Source organism: Colletes latitarsis, chromosome 2 (genome assembly GCF_051014445.1).
Source record: "Colletes latitarsis isolate SP2378_abdomen chromosome 2, iyColLati1, whole genome shotgun sequence".
NCBI lineage: Eukaryota > Metazoa > Arthropoda > Insecta > Hymenoptera > Colletidae > Colletes > Colletes latitarsis.
This window is the reverse complement of record NC_135135.1, coordinates 2,989,053-3,011,530: the sequence shown is the minus strand read 5'-3', so window position 1 is coordinate 3,011,530 and position 22,478 is coordinate 2,989,053. Positions and strand designations below refer to the sequence as shown.

The 22,478-nt window shown below is 38.7% G+C and overlaps 1 protein-coding gene across 1 annotated transcript in view; it reads right to left on the bottom strand.

Annotated features, from left to right (window-relative positions):
- Positions 1-2,046: 2,046 nt before the first annotated feature.
- Nop5 (nop5 ribonucleoprotein) overlaps positions 2,047-22,478 on the bottom strand; it is a 263,260-nt gene continuing 242,828 nt past the window's right edge. Inside the window, exons 2-5 of the mRNA XM_076784215.1 lie at positions 7,003-7,102; positions 6,785-6,861; positions 3,093-4,573; positions 2,047-2,221 (exon numbers count right to left, since the gene is read on the bottom strand). Of these exons, the coding sequence (XP_076640330.1) occupies positions 2,082-2,221; positions 3,093-4,573; positions 6,785-6,861; positions 7,003-7,047 (1,743 nt within the window). The 5' untranslated portion in view covers positions 7,048-7,102 and the 3' untranslated portion in view covers positions 2,047-2,081. The remainder of the gene's footprint in view (positions 2,222-3,092; positions 4,574-6,784; positions 6,862-7,002; positions 7,103-22,478) is intronic.

The following is a 22,478-nucleotide window of genomic DNA, read 5'->3' as shown; positions in this document are numbered from 1 at the left end:
ACCATGCAATATTAGGTAATTACACTCTTCTTTTAACACGACATAATTTACACTGAATTTGTATATAACTTGTTTCTTTAAGAATATATCTAATGTTCATTATTAAATTAGTTACAATTATAATATAACTTTACCGCTCGAGTTATATTATATTTAATAATTTAAAGTTACGAGGTCAACTAATATTCGAGGTGTGGCTATTAAATAACGGGACTGATGCTGTAAAACATTTTATTTTAATTTCATACATATTTACTTATTGTCACCTTCAATATACACCCTTGCTTTATCCCTACAACACTCCATGTGAATCTTCCATTGTTCAAAACAGTACTGGAAGTCTTCTTCTGTCAGCTCCTTCAGGACGCGTGTCGCTTTTTCTTTCACAGCTTCAACGGACTCAAATCTTGTTCCTTTTAATGCAGATTTTACCGTAGGAAACAGATACTCGTATGATCCTGAAACAAGCGCCAACCATTGCACTGGGAGAGCCCAAATTCACCGAGAACCAAAAAAGTTCGAATGAGTAAATCAAAATTCAAAGCAATGATGATTGTTTTTTTCGATATTCATGGGATTGTGTATCTTTACTGGGTTCCTGAAGGTCAAACTATTAATCAACATTACTACCTTCACGTTCTTGCTGAACTCCGTGAAAGAATAAGGAAAAAACGACCCGAATTGTGGAAGGACAAGTCATGGGTTCTCCACCAAGACATTGCGCCAGCTCATTCCGCATTGTCTGTCAAGAGGTTTCTAGTCAACTACAGCATTCCAGTGTTAGACCATCCGCCTTATTCGCCGGATCTTGCGCCGTGCGACTTCTATCTGTTTCCTAAGGTAAAATCTGCATTAAAAGGAACAAGATTGGAGTCCGTTGAAGCTGTGAAAGAAAAAGCGGCACGTGTCCTGAAGGAGCTGACAGAAGAAGATTTCCAGCACTGTTTCGAACAATGGAAGATTTGCATGGAGCGTTGTAGGGATAAAAGAGGGGTGTATATTGAAGGTGATAATAAGTAAATATGTATGGAATCAAAATAAAATGTTTTACAGCGTCAGTCCCGTTATTTAATAGCCACACCTCGTATCCTAATATCCAAATATGAATTCTTATAACCTAGTGGATCCTCGATTTCGCATCGAGTTCATCCACCCCATCTATTACCATCCTAGCAGCTCCTCGATTTCACATCGAGTTCGTCTACGCCGTCTTATCCTAGTGACTCCCAGATTTCGCATCGGGTTCGTTCACGTTTCACCCTCCTACGGCTCCCTAGTTTCGCACCAAGTTAGTACGTACGTGACTTCATCTAGAGGTTTGTCCTCGCTATCGACAATCCTAGTAGTTCTTCGATTTCGCATCGGGTTCGTTCGTTTACCTTACTAACAAATTAATACCAAATTCCACACTTCTCGCACTCGCAGGCCACGCGCACTGCATGGCCCTAGCTCGTAACATTCGATAAAAAAAACATTCGAAATTTTTTTTTGTTATACCATTTTCCTTATACCTATATAGGTCGAAAAGTAAAAATGCTAGGGCAGTCGGGACTCGAAATAGTATGCCGATTGTCGCAAGGTCGAATTTCAGCTGTTGTAAGAGCAAAAAGGAAAGGCTTACACTTGCCTTCTTTCTCTATTTCATCGTTTCTCGGCAAAGTGATAAGGACATTTTTTGTTCTCTGGATGTCACTATAAATAGTGCTGTAAGAATTTTTCATTTCCAGGCAGGGCCAAGAATGACCATTCTCTACTACGTTCCTTTTCAAATGAACATCCTATATACATAACTTAAAAGATAAATTTAAAATCTTGTGTTGAAAAATGTTGAATTTTGAAAAGTTACTATTTCGTTACTACTATTTTATTTATAATACGAAGTTACAAATTCGTATTATTATTAATGTAAAAATAGTAATAAATGATGTAAAAATGCAAAGTTAGATGATAAAAATGATAATTGATTTCTTTTAATAATTAAATTTTAATAAAAATATAGGTTCAAAAAAATCACTTTATAATATATCAGTGTTAAAAACGTTGCAGTTTTGAAAACATATTAACTATATTTGTGCACAATATTACTCAATATGAGCTTTCTTTTTTTTCTTTTTTTTTTCACCGCTTTCCTCGCTTGGAAGTACAATTTCTTTAGTCTCTTGAACTTCTGTACTTTTTAATTCTGGTTTAACTTTCTTCTTCTTCTTTTTCTTTGTTTGTTCTGTAACAAGAAATTTGTACAATGTTCTTAAAAATTAGATTTTATGTTCATGATTCAATTTTTTTTTTAATTTTATTTTTATTAAGTTTGCTTTTTTCTTCAAAGGTCATTTGCAATCACGGTTACTATTTACATTTACATGAATTACAAGATTATTACAAACAATTTAATAGATTAATATGCTTCAAAGTTTACTATATTAGAACATAACTCTTCCTTAACCCTTCAGCGGACGCGGCCGTGTACGGAGTACACGACTTAGTTTCGCGACTTATTAGTCTTTCGCCAAAAACTTTTTTCCCCGTGATCAGATCGACTTTTTCTATTCCTCATTTGAATGTTTTTCCATCTATTTGACCCAAAAGTTAAAATTTCATAATATCAATGCCGCGTGTACGGAGTACGAAAAAGGGCACTCGTTTTACGATAAAAAGCGCGCCTGCCGAAGGGTTAAGGGCTTCTTTTAACCCCTTGCACTATTTTCACGAGTCTGACTCCTGATGAAAATTTTAGGCTAAACTTAAATATCACGAGTCAGACTCGTTTAATTTCATGTCAAACGTGAATAACACGAGTTTGACTCGTAATTGACATTTCGGGCCAAACATGAATATCACGAGTCGAACTTGTAAATATCGATATTTCGTCGATCGACATACCATGTTTCAAGATCCGATATTCGAGCTCTTTCCGATCATTATGACGTATGGGTTAGGCACGGCTTCTTCCGAATTTCAGCGCAGTGCAAGGGGTTAAACACCCATTTATTTAATATAAGTTCCTTTCATAATACAATGTACAATATAAATGTTTAAGTAAACAAAAATTCTGGAAAAAATATAATACAAAAATTTTTTAATGTAAAACTAACCTTCATCCAACATCGTGGAAACTTCTAATTTTTCGTCTTTTATGAGGGATGTACTACAAGACCCTTCTTCCATTGTCTCCAACTTAACTTTCTTTTTCTTCTTCTTCGGCAATGGAGTAATTTCTTCTTCCAACTTCACTTGAATATCTTCTGGTGTAACTATTAGCTCCTCTGTACTCTCAATGTTTTGCCTTTTTTTCTTTTTTTTAGGTATTTCTTCGTCTTGTGTTGCAGAAATTTCCTCAATCAATGGTTTTTTATCTTCAATTTCTGAATGCCATCTTTTTCCACTTGGAAGTGTTGTATCTGCAGCTGTAGGATAGTGAACATATTCACTCTTAGCTTGATATTTTTCAAACTTAGCTTTTGCTTTACACGTTCCACTTATTCTACGAAGATTTCCTTCTTCTAATATTCTTAAACGTGCTTCTAATTTAACCTTGTGTTCAGCACCAAGATCAAAATTTGCATCCTCTCCTAATGCATCTACTCTAGTTGCTAATGATGCTTTGGCCGCCAACATTCTGGACATCTTTCCCTTATTTTTAATCGAAGATTGTCCAACAAGTTGTGCATGATATATTAAGCCATATTTAGGCGTATCTTTTTTCGTTTTCAATGCTCGAAATAGAGCTTTTTCTGCGCCAAGTATTTGTACAGTAGAAGCTGGATGTTTAGCAAGGTTAATTAGAGAACCAGCATGCGAAATTAAGCGAGCCCCCACTAATTCTCCAACAAGTACAGTTAAATTAGGTGCCATTGCCATCATTCTTGCTTTAAGATAATCATATAACTGTGCTCTGTATTGCGAAATTTCGATAACTTGATCACATAGATGTTGAATATTTAAAATATCATCTTCAGATATTTCAGTTCCCATAGATATTTGAGCAGCTTCTTTCACTTTTTCCTCTACATCTTCTGATAATATATCGGATAAATCCGAATTTCTAGTATTTTCTCTGGTTCCAATAACTTTTACCGTTTTCACGAATGCTACGTTATCCATAACGATTTTTCCAAGTTCTGGAAAGTGCCAGCCATACCATTCGCGACAACGCATTACATAATTATTTAATTCCTTGTCTAAATCGTCCAATAGACAAACAGCTTGTATTATCATAGTATCAATTTTGTCAGGTGAAAATTTCAACTTATATCTGGATAGACTGTGTGCTAAACCCAATGCCATTGCTGTCATTTCTTTCTTTGGTAGTCCAACCAACAAACTATCGATTTGACTTCGTATACATCTCATTAACTCTTGTATAGCAGTATTGCTGATACAAGACAAACTAAGTTTATCCTTTATGGCATTGCCCAATTTAGCGTCGGCAACAGCTAATTGTTCTTGAAACTCTGCACAATATTTTTTTAGAATTTTTTTTAACGATTTACAAAGTTTACCTTCTACTGCGGCCGTAGTCGCTGCTAGAGCTTCAGTAGTATCGGCAAACTTTTCAAAATGCTTCAATTTAACTCTACAAAGTAAAAAGAAAGTTAAATAAATATATATTTACAAATAAACACATACAGTCAATCAAAAGTCTACGTACACCGCTCTAAAATTTATTGAACGTTGTATATTAGTCAAGAAGGAGGTCAGAAATAAATAATTTTTACGTTATTATACTGAGAAACATAACATTTATTATTAGTAAGCAAGGAAAGGGCATACATCCATTTATTAACGGAATATAAAGGGCGAAAGCACAAACGTAACAAAAATGTCAAAAAAGTCTTTGTACATATAAATTTATTAACTATAGTTTTTTAATTAGTGATCAGTGGGTCCTCTCTTTAGTTTAATAATTTCTTGCAACCTTTTTTACATGTTACATACCAACTTTTTAGTTAAATCTGGTTGAATGTTATTCCATTCTAACAGTATTTTGATTTCAAATCTTTTTTGTTTTTAATATTGTACTTTTTAAATTTTCTTTTCATTTCACCCCATAAATGTTCGATAGAGTTTACGTCGGGTGATTGAGGAGGTGTATGAAGCTGCTTTGGGACATTATACAGTAACCATTCTTTTACTTTCTTCGTCATATGCTTAGGGTCGTTATCTAAATTTAATTTTAATACAGTACAGGTCAAATTTTTTTTCAAAACGTTCAAATAAACATTTTGATCCATAGTACCATCAATAAATATCATGTATCTAACTTCTGCAGCACTCATACACCCCTAAACCATCATGCAGCCGGCTTCATGTTTAAATATTGGATAGAAATGTTTAGGTTCCATTTGCGTGTTTGGTTTTCTCCAAACTTTATTCTTTCCATCTGAATTAAAAATAGTGAATATACTTTCATCATTGAATATTACATTATTCCATAAGTTTTGACCTTTGTTAATATATAAATATGCGAACTCTAATTGCTTCCGTTTATTAATTTGGCTTATAAAAGGTTTTCGCCTAGCTGTACGGCCATTGTACCCTGTTTTCCTTACTGCATTTCGTATTGTTTCAAGCATTACTTGTATATTATAATCAGTTTCTATCATTGATGCCAATTTTGGATCACTAGCCCGTGGATCAGATCTAATTGTTCTTAAAATGGCATGTTTATGGTGTGATTCTAATTCTTGAGGTCTCCCTGTTCGTCTTCGATTTTGATTTGATCTTGTTTCATTGTATCTCTGGCAAATATATTTTAGAAGGTGACTTTTTTACAATTTGTGCAATTTTTTTCTATGTTGCACCTTCTTCTCTTAATTCAACAATTAACTCTCGAATCGCAACAGGGATTTCCATTTTGAAGAAAAGACGCACAATATCAACTTTCTGTTTGTTAGCACTCAAGAAACTACTTATTCTTAACTTTGGAGCATTGTTCCAGTCTTGTTTGTAAACATTCTGCAGAATTCTTAGAACTAGACTGTTAAATATTTCTTTGTACGAAGATTTTTTTGACATTTTTGTTACGTTTGTGCTTTCGCCCTTTATATTCCGTTAATAAATGGATGTATGCCCTTTCCTTGCTTGCTAATAATAAATGTTATGTTTCTCAGTATAATAACGTAAAAATTATTTATTTCTGACCTCCTTCTTGGCTAATATACAACGTTCAATAAATTTTAGAGCAGTGTACAGAGACTTTTGTGATTGACTGTATGTATACATTTTCTAATTATTAATGTCTAATTATTATATATTATTAATAGTAAAGAAATATTGTTTTCATATTATAACATAAAATAATACAAGCAAATGTTATTTACTTTACACATATTTTTATTATGGGAGTACATAAATGCACTACTTCAATATGTGTTAAAATATGATTAAAACTATTAACCTGTTTGATATGGTAAACTTGACTGCAAATATGCTGCTACTGTATAGGGCAGCTAAGATGTGAACACATGTTTCATTGAAAACAAAACGTAACATCTGATACATTCTTTTGCTTTATATAAATTATTGATTTCTTATGGAAGTTGTACTGGACTATTATATAGAGTTACTTAACTATTATAAAAAATTGTTTAATAATATACGCGAAATTTTAACGGATAGCCATAGTTACTGTTCATATCAAAAGGGTTAAGTAAAATGTTCATTCGTTTGAGTAAACTCTTAAATACTTACTAAATTATAATTAGCAGTACCAATAATTTACAAAAAAAAATTAGTTTAATATCTTACTTTATTTCAGAAATAAGATTTCTGAAAGTTAACTTACATTTTGCTAGCTGCTTCAGGAGATTCAAAGTTATGGAAAAGATTATCCACCTCTGTCAACTTATTTTCATCAAGTAACTACGAAGAGAAACGATTAAAATAATAATATTTACATATAATTATTCTTGTAACGCATACACCATTCGTATGAAAATAAAAATTACTTAAAATGTACACACGTGCAACATTCTTAAGGTTATGGTGCAAGTTATCACTTACCTTGAAGATAGCATATCCCGCTGGTGTTTCAAATAATACTAACATTTTGATTTCTTTTTATAAAACTGTTGTATTAATAATTATTTGATGATGTTCTCATCTGCAATATAAAATTAATCGCATATCATCGGGCACTATTCGATAATTTTGAATAACTAAGGTTTGAGCAATAAACACCCAGATTAAGCAAGTTGGCACACTTATCAAAAGTTAGATACTCCGTTTCGTGGTATAGAGTGTAACGTCGCGTAGTATACGTTCTCCCCACTCTGAACCATTGTCCCTGCATTGCGTATAGTTAGTTAACGGATAGTAAGTAACTAGATTGTGGAAATCGCTCGCAACATCACTAAATATATTCAAGTGTTGCGTCCCCGTGGTCGGTGGGTTAGAGAAATAAGGTTGTGGGACGGTGCCCGTGGAGCGCTGAACCGCTCTGCTCGGCGAGACGCGCGGAAATCAAACTGCTCGATACGTTAAAAATACTTCAACAACTTTATTCAGTACTGTTCCTTAGATATAGCGATTGGAAAGCGTTCTCTAGTGCAGGACGATAGCTCGTATAGACTGAGAGAGACCCCGGCCAAGCGGGGCTCGGTCTTATATATCCAGCGTCCCGATCGTCGTTTGTTCCTTCCTTTTGCCGGTTGCCAAGTTCTCGGCGCGTGCCATGGAATATTCCCGATCCTTCGAGCGAGAACCGGCGACATGGCCAACCGATCAATTCTTACACACACACATATGCGCAAACAAGCATACAGCCTACCTCTACGGTCAAAACTACATTGTATACACAAAGTACCGGTAACGGTCTACAAATGCTCGGTTTTCGCCTAGATTTCCTCGCGTTGAATTTCCTACAATAATAATACGCATTACAATACGCGAGTTCGTTTGAATCTCGCTCGCTCAAATCGCAGCCTCGATGGTAATAAAACCAGTTCCAGTAAATTCCCGTCGCGCCGCTGTATGTACATCGACCCTACGTCACGCGAATGCGTAACACAAGCTTGTTCATATATTAACCATTATGTTCACCTATTAATAATTATTATATTGTTGCGTCCCGAGTTCGCGGTTTAGGGAAAAAGGAGGTGGGTTGGTGCCCGTGAAGCGCTGAACCGCTCTGCTCGGCGAGGCGCGCCAGAAATCAAACTACTCGATACGTTTCAAAGTACTTTAGCAAAATTTATTCGTTTCTGTTGGTTCAGTGTATAATTTTTTAAATACAACTCCGTTAAGATTAAAAATCGATCTCCGCTCCGCGAAAAATCCTTCCGTCGTCCTAGACGTTCGTCCCTTCTCCGGAAAATTCTCGATCCTCCCTCTGGGTTGTCCTGGTTCAATCGGGGTTGGGCCTTGCCCTATCCGTCCGGATCGTCTTCGATCGGTGATCCACCCCCGAACCGAGCGGAGGTGGAGACTGCGCGGCTATGTTCGGAGCGGCCACGAGTGAGAGAAAGCGAAGCTAGCGGCCTAAAGCAACCCTTAAGAAAATTTATGACCCTCGTGAAAAGAACTGAACGGAACGCAAAGTGAAGTGTCGCGAGGGCCATGCTGTGTTTCAAGACCATCGCAATTCTTAACGAAAACAATTAATTCGGCACGGTCCGTAATAAACTAAAAGGAGGAACGACGGAAACTCCGATTTGACACGACCTTTAGAAAATAAACTAAGTGTCTCTAAGAAATGCCTTCCTTTCTCTCTACCTTCCCCAGCTTGATCGCCCACGTTGAAAAACATACAATAGTAATATATTATAATACGCGAATTCGTTTGAAACTCGCTCGCTTGAATCGCGGACTCGATGGTGATTAATCCAGTTCCAATAAATTCCCGTCGCGGCGCTATATGTACATCAACCCTACGTTCACGCGATAGCGTAATACTATATTTAAACTTGTTCATGTATTAACCATTATGTTCATCCATTAGTAATTATTAGATTCAATCACTAAGTATTAAATTTAGTCTTATTCGTGTATTAATCTCCCACTCCGCTGATTACTCAGAATTAAGCAAGAAGCATTAAATAAAAAGGAGAGTCTCCTCTTAACAATGTTCACAAAATTTGCATTCGGGGTTCACTCGGTTAATAGCAGCATTCAATGGGCTGCGACCACTTGTAAATTGTTTTATTTACCACAGAGCCGTGCAAGGGCTTACCTTTGAGGAATAAATCAAAGTAATTAAATTTTAGTGGTTATCAATTAATTCCTTTCCGTAATCCAATTCTCTGGGTAACAATAACATGTTTATCAAATTCTTATCAACATGCTTATCAAAGTCTCAATATTCTTTTAGTCAGTCGATTATTGAGCGTCGAAGCCCGTCCACGATGCCTGAACGAATACTCAAGGATCACAGAATATTTACTATTCTACCGGGCTACTGAGTGTCGCAGGCCGTCTGGGAAAATAGTAGCGAATTACCGTATTCCTCATAATTTAGATGCCAAAGAGAACCCGCCACACAGTGGTCCGGATCGAGATATTTAGTGATATTTTGCCAAAAAATAAATTTTTTAGTATCAAAATTTAATAAATTAGTATTGTTTCCTGATTGTCCATCAGCCTTAAAAATAAAAATGTTAGTGAAATTGAATGAAAATTGTAATTTGTAAAAGTCTTTAGAGTTGAACGATTTAAAACTATCATTTGCGCAAGAAATTGCTTCTTCTCATTGAGATGTTTTAAAAATTTCATTTAATATTTTCATTCCGTTTTTTTCTTTTAAATCAAGAGTATTTCTTTGCAGTGAGAAACAATGCTTTCATTAATAACTGCTGTACATAATATATTTAAGAAGTAATGCTGAATGAAATGAATAAAATGTATAGAATTCTTTACAATTGACAAGGAATATTTTAAAATTTTAAAATATCATATATTTTAACTAAATGGAATGTTTTCAGCACATCTTCTTCTAAATGTTCATATAAAATCACTTCCCCTTTCGGACCACTTTTCATATTATTATTCGCGCTCGGATTTGGTTGGTCGGATTGAAATTGGTATAGTTGTGATTTTGAGAAAATATTTATTTAGTAACAATAACAAAGTGGACTGTATATGGTAATGATTAGCACGACTGTAATATAAGAGGAACTGTTTCCCCCGTTCTACTTTCAAATATGTGTTCAACAACAAGTTAAGAGAGTTGATTGGTATCCCGAAAGGATCGGATAAGAGTGATCTTCGGTGTCTGGAGTCCGTTTCCTCCTCAGTGTAGATCTCCTCCAAGAGGTACACTTGGGGGTGTTTGCAAATTCCTTTGTGGAATTTGTGACTCGATTGATTGGCCATCGACTTGGGAGAGGAGGACCCATTTTCCTGCCCCATTTCAGCAGGAAACTCCTCCTTCACCTCGATGGTGAAGGAAAGTCCCAGGACACGCTGGCGAGGGTGGCCGAGGTTTCCTCTCCAAGTCGGAGGCCGCGTTAATTTACCGAGAAAGAAACGGAACTCCGGATTATCAACCAGCCAAGAGGCTGCGTCTGTTTTGCAGCTGTTTTTTGGCTATATTGTTCCGCGTGTCGGCGATGGCCGTTGTCATTTGGCCTCAACGACCGTACCACCCGCGGACCAATATAGCCCTTCGCTGGTCAACTCGAGTATAGCGTTTCTTTCATTTGACAATATTTTTCTGTTACTCTGAAATTTGCCAGATGTGAGAGACTCGAAGATCTTTGCGATGTAGTACCGATCCCGCGTCTGGCAACATAAAGGACCGGACACAACCCGAGTTGGCCAGCGGAATGTGCGCATTTTGTTTCCCGAACAATTATTGTTTAAAGTCATCAATGTCATTACTCATGGTCGCGTTTATTACTACCATGGCACACGCTACGCTATAGAACCATTCGATCGTTTACAGCGAAATATTTCTAGACGACTTTATACATATGTGGGGTGTGAATGTGTGAATGCGTTGCTGTGTAAGTGCGTGAGGCGAGTGATCGTAGCGGAGTCAGGTGTTCGAACCGGGAAAACAAATCGATCGATTGCTAGCTAGGTTGCGAAGCGAATGCAGAATTCGTGCGGTTTTTGCCTCAAGGCGTGTGTGTGTGTGTATGGGTAATTAGGAGAAGACGACCGGGAAGGCAGCGCGATTGGAGCGATTGGTGGATTCAGAGCGAGCGTGTGCAGAGTAAAACGGTTATTTTTGTGTTTTAATAAAGTTTTGATAACGAAGTTCGTTACGATCATTGCTCTCGCAGTCAGCCATATACTACACATATTTTATAGTTATTGCTAAGTTTTGTTCTTTTATCTGTTTAAAGTTTAGTTTTGTAACGGCTGGTCGTACAAGTAAAGAAAATATTCGATGAGATAACGGTTAGCGCGGTTTATGATTCACGCAACAACGAAAGCTATTTTTGAGGAAATGTTTTCCGTATGAATAAAAGAAACGTTCAAGTAACTTGTTCGTCGACTGCCTCAATAGTAAATCGCGGGCGTCATAAACCATGCATTTCTGGAAGGTAACTGTACAGGACCATCGGCCTGCGCTCGAGATAGCGTGAGTAACAGGCCTAATGGAAATTCCGCTGCATTGCCAAAGGACAATGGTAGAAAATGGCCAAAATCTGGGTTTGCCCGGCACCTAAAATATTGATAGAGTATAATTCTGATTATACTCTATACAGGGTGTTCGGCCACCCTTGGGAAAAATTTTAATGGGAGATTCTAGAGGCCAAAATAAGACGAAAATCAAGAATACCAATTTGTTGGAGGCTTCATTAAAAAGTTATTAACGTTTAAAGTTCCGCCCGTTCTGAATTTTTTTCTCAAAAATGCGCAGGATTTCGGGGGTATGTCTATTCACCAAAAATGATTCTAATTGACCCTTGCAACCGAAAATAATTTTTCTAGAACGATTTGAAATTTTTTTTTTTCCGTCGCAAACTTCCATACTTTCTTGAATTTTTTTCTTGAAAATGCGTAGGATTTCGGAAGTATGTCTATTCACCAAAAATGATTTTAATTGAGCCCCACAACCGAAAATAATTTTTCCAGAACGATTTTAAATTTTTTCTTTTCGTCGAAAAATTTGGGCACCTAATTAGATTTTCGGTAAGGAATTTTGTCTCGAAAATGCGTAGGAATTGGGGGGTATTTGTAATGACCAAAAATGATTATAATTGATCCCCGCAACCGAAAATAATTTTTTTAGAAAGATTTGAAAAATTTGTTTTTCGCCGAAACATTTCAGCACCTATCTGAATTTTTTCTCGAAAGTGGGTAGGATTTCGGTGGTATGTTTATTCACAAAAAATGATTGTAATTGACCCCCACAACCGAAAATAATTTTTCCAGAACGATTTGAAACTTTTTAATTTAATTGTTAATAACTTTTTAACGAAACCTCAGTCAAGAAATTGATATTCTTGATTTTCGTCTTATTTTGGCCTCTAGAATCTCCCATTAAAATTTTTCCCAGGGGTGGCCGAACACCCTGTATAAACTATATTATGTAATATTACTATAACTATTTAATATAGAAGAACATAAAAAGAACAAAACGTGAGTGTAAAAACCATAAGTGACTACTCTCAACTAGAGTTCGATGCAAAGTGACTTTCTGCTATCGAAGTTAAATCCTCTCAATTCCTATCTACATATTTTAAACAAATAAGGTCATCAACACGGAGGACCCTTTTTACTACGCACGTTCGAGGAGCATGCCCCCGAACGAAAATACTTCATTCATCGATACCCACTTAATACTAGCCTAAACATCATCGGCGCCAACGATAACGCTTCCCTGGTCCAAACATATACACTTCTTACAGTATTTATCCGAAGAATTATATTTTACGACTTACAGAATAAGGAAGTAGAACTTGTTCAATGTATTTACGCAACTAAATCTTATCAGTTAAAGCAAGATCCTGATTTTCATATACGATATTGTAATCATTAAACCGTATTCTTATATTTTGGTGTACCCAGTGTATTGCTGCGGTGTATACAAGGCCCCTATCCCCGCGCGGAGAGGACGTTTCTGTTTATGCGGACATGTGTAACGGCTCCCGGAATTCAGACGAGCGACAGTAGTCGTAGGTAACGCCTCGAACCATCGACAAGGTCCCCTATAATTATTATATTCCCCTACACGCCTTTTTTTTCTAACTTTTTGTTAATAAAATATGTGTCCGTGATCGTGAAAGCGACCCAAGTCATTACATACCCTACAATATAAATATTAATTATTAGCAATAAAATAGCGTTTAAATTTTTATATTTTATGTATTTGTTTTAAAATATACGCTCATTTTGGGTAAAAGGTGTTGGAAAATTCCGACGCCTGTTTGGCGACGACAGGCCCTGGCCTACATGGCGCCAGACTCGTCGTAAATTACGGGCAGACACTAAAGGACCTTTTCGCCAGCGTCGACGAGCATTTTCCCAGCCCGGGAAAGTGTCTTCACTTCTTTCCGAGCGATTAGCTGCGATGCATCGTGCAGAGCACAGCGACGGAATAAAAGCATTATTGTATTTTTGAAAACGTTTCTTATAAAGGATTCCAATATCTCACCTTGTGCGGAAGTCTCTTCATCTACTTTCTTCATAACTTTCCCATCATTTGCAAGATATAAAATTGTGCTTTTAGAACATCTTAGAACATGTAGAATTATACTGTATCAATATTTTAGGTGCCAGGCGAACGTAGATTTTGCCCATTTTCTACCATTTTCTCCTCATCACCTAGCCGTTCTAAGGGTGCAAGGAATGGGCGGGGATGAGGAGCAATGATTGGCAAACGCCATAAGCGGCTGTCAGGTGGCCAATCAGGGTGAACGTAGAAGCAACGGAGCTTTCCTAATAATGAAAAATTAGGAAAGCTTACATTCGTATTCCGTCTCCGAAAAAGTCAAATACGCAGTTACAAGCATTATAAGTTCTTCAGTTTTATTTGAAGTTTATGTTTTATAGTGTGCGTGTGTGTGTGTATATAATAGTTCGTTCCTCTTCCATTTGATAAGTCTAAAAATACTTAAAGGATTATTGCATGAGTTATTTGCGATATTCAACATTTCGTTAATTGTTATCTAGATACTTACTATTTGTTTGAAAATGGAAGGTCTTCGTTCAAACAACGATTTATTCTCTATATTAAGAAGCTCCAAAGGAGATATGAATGACTACATATTTTTGTACGAAAAAATTTATATTCCTTCCGAAAATGCGAAAGCATTACAAAAATAAGTTTGAGTAAATTTATTTTTAATTTAAAAAAGAGATGGATTAAAGCGCGATATACGGACAGTGAACTAGAACAGATCAATAAATGGTTGCAGAGGGATTTTCTGTATCGCCGTACAATAATTGAAGTTTCATCGAGGAGTGTTACAGACAGAGCATCGTCTACGAATGTAATTGTGTATAAAGGAAGGAAATTATTGTCGCAATGCAGCACTAAGGAAAAATGAGAAATTAAGCGAAATACTGAACGCAACAAAGATGAGCTTGCGTAAATATGGCATGAATCAACAAATTCAACTTCTCTGTTAAGGATTCTTAAGGAACCTTGACATCGCGGGGTTTATGATACGGACGTGACTTCTCCGCTATTTTTGAGGATTAGGCCTTCGAGACATTTTTGCTTGATAAAGTACGTTACGGTCATTAAGGAAACTCCAAACTCCACACGGGACTTGGAATCCTTGGAGCTCTTCCTTGCCTCAATAGCGATTGACGTATCGTAAACCCGTGGTAGCGCACATCTGCAGACCACCGGGGTCTTGGGGCTCTGGTTTTCCCCAAATTATTTATAACAAAGGCAACGTTCTCGCTCACTCTTGCATGGTGTACCAGGACACTGGTCGGCAGGGTGGGCGGGAATGTTGCAAAAGGTTAAGAAACGCCCTGCCAAGGTGACGACTTTGAGGATTGGTTTAACCAATTTGGTTTAACCAACATGGTTTGGGATTCGGGTTGGAAATTCGTGTCGATCGAGCTTACACCTCGAATCGTCTCACCATACGATAGAGAAAAAGTAGCAACGGGCTCTCCTTGAATCAACGGGATTCAAGGGTATCGGCAATTTCCCAACACCAGTTGGGTGGTCCTTCGCGCCACGGTTAAGGGAACACAGCATCGAAGCTGTTGTCATACGCACGGTCCGCGCAGCACAGAGCAACTGGGCATAGTGCTTCGTGGCCGAAACATTCTCAAATATATAGAAGCAAATGAATACAGTAAAAGAATTGAAGCACTTTTTAAAGGAGATTTTTTATCCAAAAAAAAATCATTTAGTTTAGAAAAAGCTTTGAGCATTTTCATCATGGCAGACCTTTCTAAATTTCAGTATATTACCATGCGTAATGAATTTATAAAATGCAATAATTATCAATGGCCTTCGTACTTTAAGTTACTGATAAAAAAAAGAAATTGTTATCCTGCCAAAAATACAGTCACAATAACAGAGTTATCTGCGGAAGTAAGTGTTCAAAGCGTATTAGATCATACCGTTTCTCGTATAATCAAGGATATAAGTGGATTAGAAATTACTGAGCTGTTGCTTATAAGCAAATGGGGCTGTGATGGTTCATCTGGGCAATAAAGGTACTAACAACTTCAGTATGAGAATCTTAATATTAATGAAGATACCATTTTTATTTTAAGGTTTATACCGTTAAAATTGCAAAAGAAATCGTCTGAAAAAATAATTTGAGAAAACTCACGCCCATCGTCACCGTGGTTTTGTCGACCCATTCGATTTCGATTTGTTAGAGAAAGCAAAGAAACCATCGAAGAAGAAGTTAGCGATATTAAGAAACAAATCGAAAATTTAAAACCATATAGTGTAAATAATATTAAAGTTGAATATGCCATGGCACTAACCATGGTAGACAACAAAATTTCCAACGTAGTTACAAGCATTTCATCATCAATGCGGTACTATATTTGTCAAGCAAAATCCACTGAAATGGATAATTTAAATTTAATGAATCACACTAATAATTTTAATTATTCTTTCGAAATATCATCGTTTCATGCTTGGATTACGGAAACGAAAAAAATATGTAGGGTTCGTCAAATGATGGCAACACTGCCCGACGTTCTTTTTGCAAACGCGGAACTCGCATCTGAAATAACAGGAATTGATATAACATTAATTAAAAAGTTCATTATACTACAGGTAATTACTTTCTCATCGAATAGATATTAAAAAAAATTGTTGGATGACCAATAGGCCAAACATCGATAAGTCATCGTCTGTTAGTCACAGGGCCCGTTTAGTCACAAGGCCCGTTTAGTCACAAGGCCCGTTAGTCACTAGGTCTAAGGGTCCTCCGCCCCTACTATTACGTAGACGTATATATCCCCGGATCACGGGGCCCGCGAGTTCAGAATTGCCCAAGAAGTCTGCGGGTGTTAACGCCTTGTTGAAGAGTCAAAAGTCCATTGCAAATTCCGTTATTCTTCGTAGTTGAGTTCGGCGTGAGTTCAATGTAAACGAATAAACTCTTATAATACTAGAAGAGCATTACTTGACCACCCGGATCCCAACAAAATAGCAGTATGCACAATATGAATATTTCGTAGTTCATGATTGGTATTATGTACCTTCCGTTATTTTAGAATCAGAGCTAACAGTACCAGGAAAATTTGAAGGATACCAACAAACACAGACACTTTCTACAGACTGTTATTAACGTTCGATCCACACATGTCTGAAATCGAATTGCAATCATGTAAAAAAAAAAGTAAAACCGTTAGATACAGAAGCAGAAGAATTATTACTATAATTTAATAAAAAATAAAAAAATATATTGTATATTATTTTGAATTATATCTATAATATAATAAATTATTATCGTTAGATAATTTTTCTTTAATCTGCAAGTTACTTTATGTCCCTACAATGTACAGTTCAAGTTTCATGTCGATATCTTCTATAGTTGTAAAATTATACGACTAAGTCACTAAATTTGTCAATCTGGACCACTGTACGCCGTCGCCGAGCCTGGCGGGAACCGATGTACCGGAGGATTTTATAAAGACGCTGTAGACAGGCAGATTGCCAGTAGCCATGCAATCGGTGCTGGCTACGCAGGATGGCGTCGCGCTGGAGAAGATGGCCGTTCAGGCTGGCGCGATTAGGGAGGTGAGCGTCCCCTTGGGGACATCAATGCCCTCATTGAGAAAGTTGTAGCGCTGGTTACCAGAAAGATGGAATCCAGGGGACGCTACAGGGAACGCAGCACCCGCCTCTACGTAGAGACGGTGCGTTCAATTGCCCTCTACGCGGCCCCAGTTTGGGCCTCAGACCTGGATGCCAGCCGGCGCAGCACGGAGATACTGCGCCGCATCAACCGTCGGCTGGCCATCCGGGTCGTTAAAGGTTATCGCACCATCTCCCACGAGGCGGCGACTACCCTGGCGTCTCTCCCGCCGCTGGAGCTCCTAGCCTGGAGAAACCAGTTGGTTTTCCGGCATTCCAGGGAGTTCCAGGAGGCTGGGAGGCCGCCAGAGGAGAGGAGGCAAGCGGTCGAAGCGACGAGGCGCCATGCCCAGCGGACCGTTTTGTTCGTGTGGTTCCATCAACTCATTCAAATTGGTGGAGCCACACAACGGTCCGTTGGTGCAGTCCTGCCACATTGGCAAGAGTGGCAGGACAAACCAGGTAGGCTGTCCTACAGGATGACACAGGTGCTCACCGGGCATGGTTACTTTGGTGAGTACCTGTGTCGAATCGGAAAAGAAGCGACGACGGTGTGCCACCGTTGTGGAGACCCTCAGGACACGGCGCAGCACACGCTGGAAGCCTGCCTAGCGTGGGCAGATGAACACCGTGTCCTGGAGCAGGAAGTTGGAAGTAACCTCTCGCTGGCCACAGTAGTTAGCAAGATGGTGGCCAGCGAGGGGACATGGCAAGTGATGGCCTCCTTCTGTGAGGTAGTTATGTCACAGAAAGAAGCCACCGAACGGGCGTGCGGCTCGGAGGGGGGCCAGGACGAGGCGACCTTCGCCTTCTGGCATCTTCCAGAGGCCTTGAGGTCCCGGTGGTCCTCCGGAAGTGGGGCGACCCGTCAGCCCACTCCAACAGCCACCACGTCGATGGCCGGATAATTGACGGGTTGCCTCTGGGAGCTGCAGGTGCTCGGTGCGAGGGTCCCGAACACCGAAGGCAGCCCCGGAGCCGCGGGCGTCGGGTGACCTGGCGTCCGTAGCGGAGAAATCGGGGGGATAGGGACATGTCGTCCTTCCCCCCGGAATGAGCCTCGATAGGCAAGACGCGGCAGGGGACTCTGTGATGTCTCATTAGAGTTCCCGGTCCCCCGCCTCAGCGCCGGAGGACGGTCACCGTGGGGTTTTAGCCGGTAAGAGTCCGGCACTACCCCTAGGCCCTCCCCTACTTAAGGGTTTCGGGGTGTCCATGAGGATTTCCCCACATACAAAAAGAAAAAAAAAAAGGGAACGCATCGCACTCGGCAATCGGAAGTTTGGCTCAAACTACGATGTTGGCCTTTCTGGCATCGGAAGCTGCGCTTTTGCTTCAGGTCGATGCGTCGAACTTTGCGGCGGGACTTCTTCTGTGTTCCAGCAGAGCGCTGACGGTGTATCGTAGCCGCTAACGTTCTTCTCTAAGAAGCTAACATCAACTGAGCAAAAGTACAGCACGTACGACAGAGAACTGCTCGCTATTTTTGCAGCCGTCAAACATTTTCAACATTTCCTCGATGGACGGGATTTTTATGTCTTAACGGACCATAAGCCGTTGGCTTTTGCTTTTACTAAGAAGTCGGAACAATCATCTCCCCGACAGCTGCAGCAACTCTCATTGTGGCGGCCGATGCAACGGGCATAGCGCCGCATAATACAGGATGTTCGGCTACCCCTGGGAAAAATTTACATGAGCGATTTCAAAGGTCAAAATAAGACGAAAATCAAGAATACCAATTAGTTGATGGAGGCTTCGTTACAAAGTTATTAACGTTTAAAATTCCGCCTGTAGAATGGCAATCCGCGTACATGTTACGTATGCCGAACGTTTCGTTCCCCAATTTTTCTGTACCACTTGCGTGCATTAGGAAAACGCCCAGCTACTTATCTACCCTTTGGAATGTGGAGTCAGTTCTCACGAGATGCAGCTGCTCGGCGACTAACGCAATTCGGAGATTACCAAATATGGTAATGTCTAACGAGTATCTGAATCCTCCCCCACGGATTTTTGAATATATAAACCCCTTGATTTCATTACTCGGGGGATCATAATCGTTCCGTCACGTTTAGAGTCAACGCCACCTTTCCCGTTACGCGTATACGGTTTTGATAGTCAGTTGTATTTCGTGAGTTCGGGCTACAGTACCCTTTCGTATCAATATTAAACCATATAGAATCCGTGAACCGGCATAAATTCTATTACGGCCTTTATTTTCAACTGACTTACCTCCGCATCGCCACTGCGTCAACACTGAGCAAGAACTATTTAGGTATTTATAATTATTCTTTGAACGCGACATAACATACACGAAACACTTGTATTGTATTTTACTTGTTGGTTTAAGAATATATCTAGTTTCATCATTAAATCATAGTTATCCAACTTCTTTAACCATAATATCATTTTAACAATAATATCACTTTACCGCTCGAGTTATATTATATTTAATAATTGAAAGTAACGAGGTCAATTGACATATCCTAAATCCAAATACAAATTCTTACAACCTAGTGGCTCCTCGATTTCGCATCGAGTTCGTCCGTGTATCTAACTAACAAATTGATACCATATTCCATACTTTCTCTCGCACTCGCAGGCCACGCGCGCTGCACGGCCTTGGCTCGTAACATACAGTTGCGTTCGCGCGGAAATTTGCGGTAGGTCAGTGCTAGTGATTCTCACGCAGCATGAAAAATTCTACTTACCGACGTTATCGACAGCCTTAGATTTTTGTCCACTTATGGAAATGCGAACACTTTACGTTGAATAAGATTCAACCTGTCTTATGAAAATCCAGAAGGGTATATCAAAACTCGCCTGACGAGATTTTCACAAAGAAAGGGTGAAAGTCACAAGCAAAGTCGAAAAAGCCATTTTTGAGAAAACCGTTTCTTAAGCGTTTTGTTACTCGGCATGCTTTTCGTCGAAAGTTTCGAACGGCTTCAGTGGCATATTGCACATGTCATAAACCATGGATTTCCGAAGGGCTGCAAGGCCGAGTCAAGCAACCCTCGGCGGGTGACATCACCAGGCCTAGACCCGGAGGAAATTCCGCTGCATTGCCAAACTTCCGTCGACAGAGGTACCCCCACTGAGTCACGTCGTCTTCCTCAAAAAGCGCGTCAAGGGCGCAAGGAGTAGGCGGCGACTTCGGAATTGCAAAATGCTTAATTGGTTAACTTCGACAGATCGGTTCAACCAATTAGGAGGCTGCAAACAGTTCGAGGGAAAACGGAGAATTGTAAGAGTCAGTCTTTGCCACGACTTAGAGTGGACAACACAAATAAAGAAACTCAGGGCGAACTACGGCGATTTATTTAATACTTATTTTATCCCAACACGCGACCACCTCACCTTCGTATTTCTTTTTTTTTTTTAAGTTAAATTTAACCTATTACATTTAACATGTGTTCATATGTTTAACATATTTTCAATGTACGAAGTATATGTCAAAACATAAAAATTTCAAGCACCAGGTACATCTAATGAAAGTTCTGTTTTCATAGAAATTACAAAATTTTGTATTTAACTCTGATGGAAAGGCCGCTTCATTTACATTGATAAAATGTGAACGATTTTCGGATAGTCGTACCTTGTACTTCGTACTTTTTACCTTATACTTCAGGTAAAATAGGATATAACTTGGTAAAATAGTTTTATGACATTACCTGTTAACTCATGTTACTGTTCTAAAATGAAACGCTATGTGTTGCGTCGCAACGTATTGTAGCAATTTGAGGCCTGTTAGAAACGGTGCCGTGTGTAACCGATTCGGGCCGGGTGCAAAATCGATCGATTCCGCGTGTCGCGGAATATTCTCGGTCCTTCCAGAACTGAGAATGTTCCACGGCACGTGCCGAGAATTTTTGCACCCGGCGCGAAGAAAAGACTAAAAGACGATCGGGACCAGGGGTATATAGCCAGGCCCCCGATCGCCGAGGGCAGAGCTTTACAGTATCTCACGAGTACGATGTCAGTTCCGTTCCAACCGACTAGCTGTCTTACACTAGTTTCAATGTGATTCGATTACAAGGTGTAACCGAACAGTGTAGCCGTACTACACTGAACGAACGATCCGCTACGACGTTCAACACTATGTTTTGTACCTTTAAAAATATTAGACTATGTCCTTCTAAAATTTTAAATCCAACCCCTACTTTGTATTAAACTGGCAAACGGGAACACTTTTCTTTTGTTTCTAAACGGTTTGGTGGTGCACGTTATTAATTTTGATGGATCGATACAATTATTTTTTTTATACAAAGTATAGAGAGACCACCACCTTCTCGTGGTTTCCATTAAGCGATATCGGGCACGTTATTAATTATTATTTTTATGCAATTTATGCAAAATTAAGCCAAATCAAACATATAATATTTAGTTCGTCATATCAAATTGATACGGTTAACTCAAAATATATCGAGGAAAATCATTATTAATTAATTTCCGCAACTATTAATTCTACTATTTTGTTTATGTTATAAAAATAAGATCTCTTCTTATTGAAAAATATTACAGCCTGCACAATACTGGCAAAGAGTGGACTCTCATTTTAATTTATCAATTTTCAATCTAAAAGTATTTTGATTTTGAAAAATCGTATTAATAATATACATATGTACGCTCACACATAAGAATAATAAAAAAAAATTTCTTTTTTTTTCAATAATTAAAATATGATCAGAGGGTCTTAAAACGTGTATTTTCGTAAAATAAATTTTACAAAATTTTTTTTCATTATGGGTACTTTACTTATGTGTGCCTACATAGGTCGGAAAGTAAAAATGCCTGGGCAGTCGAGAATCTCGGTTCGACATTCCAAATCGTATGCCGTTGACGGGAGATCGGATTTCAGTTGTTAAGAGCGAGAAGGCAAATGTGAGCCTTTCTCTCTCGACTCCCACGAGGCGGTCCAAAATTACTTCGGGCAGCTTCGGAATAATCGAGAAAGAGTGTATGTGTCAGTTTGCCTTTGTCGACTTTCCAAAACTGAACGAACTCACGTACGCGTGATCTGGCATAGTGTGAGAGAGCACCTTCGGTGCACTTCTGGCACCTCTGAACCAGCTGCTAGTATCGTTACATTCTTCGACGTGAACGTAAATCGATGCAAAAATTTCATTGATCCTACGATTCCTTTTTACATTTTTAATTTAAAGTGTATTTTAAAATTAATAACAGTTTTATTCGTAAGTAACTCGGAAGAATCGTGATACACGTACACATAGACACTCACGAATAACATAATCGCGGTGCGTGTTTATTTAATTGCATAGTGGATAGTTACAGAAAGGATTAT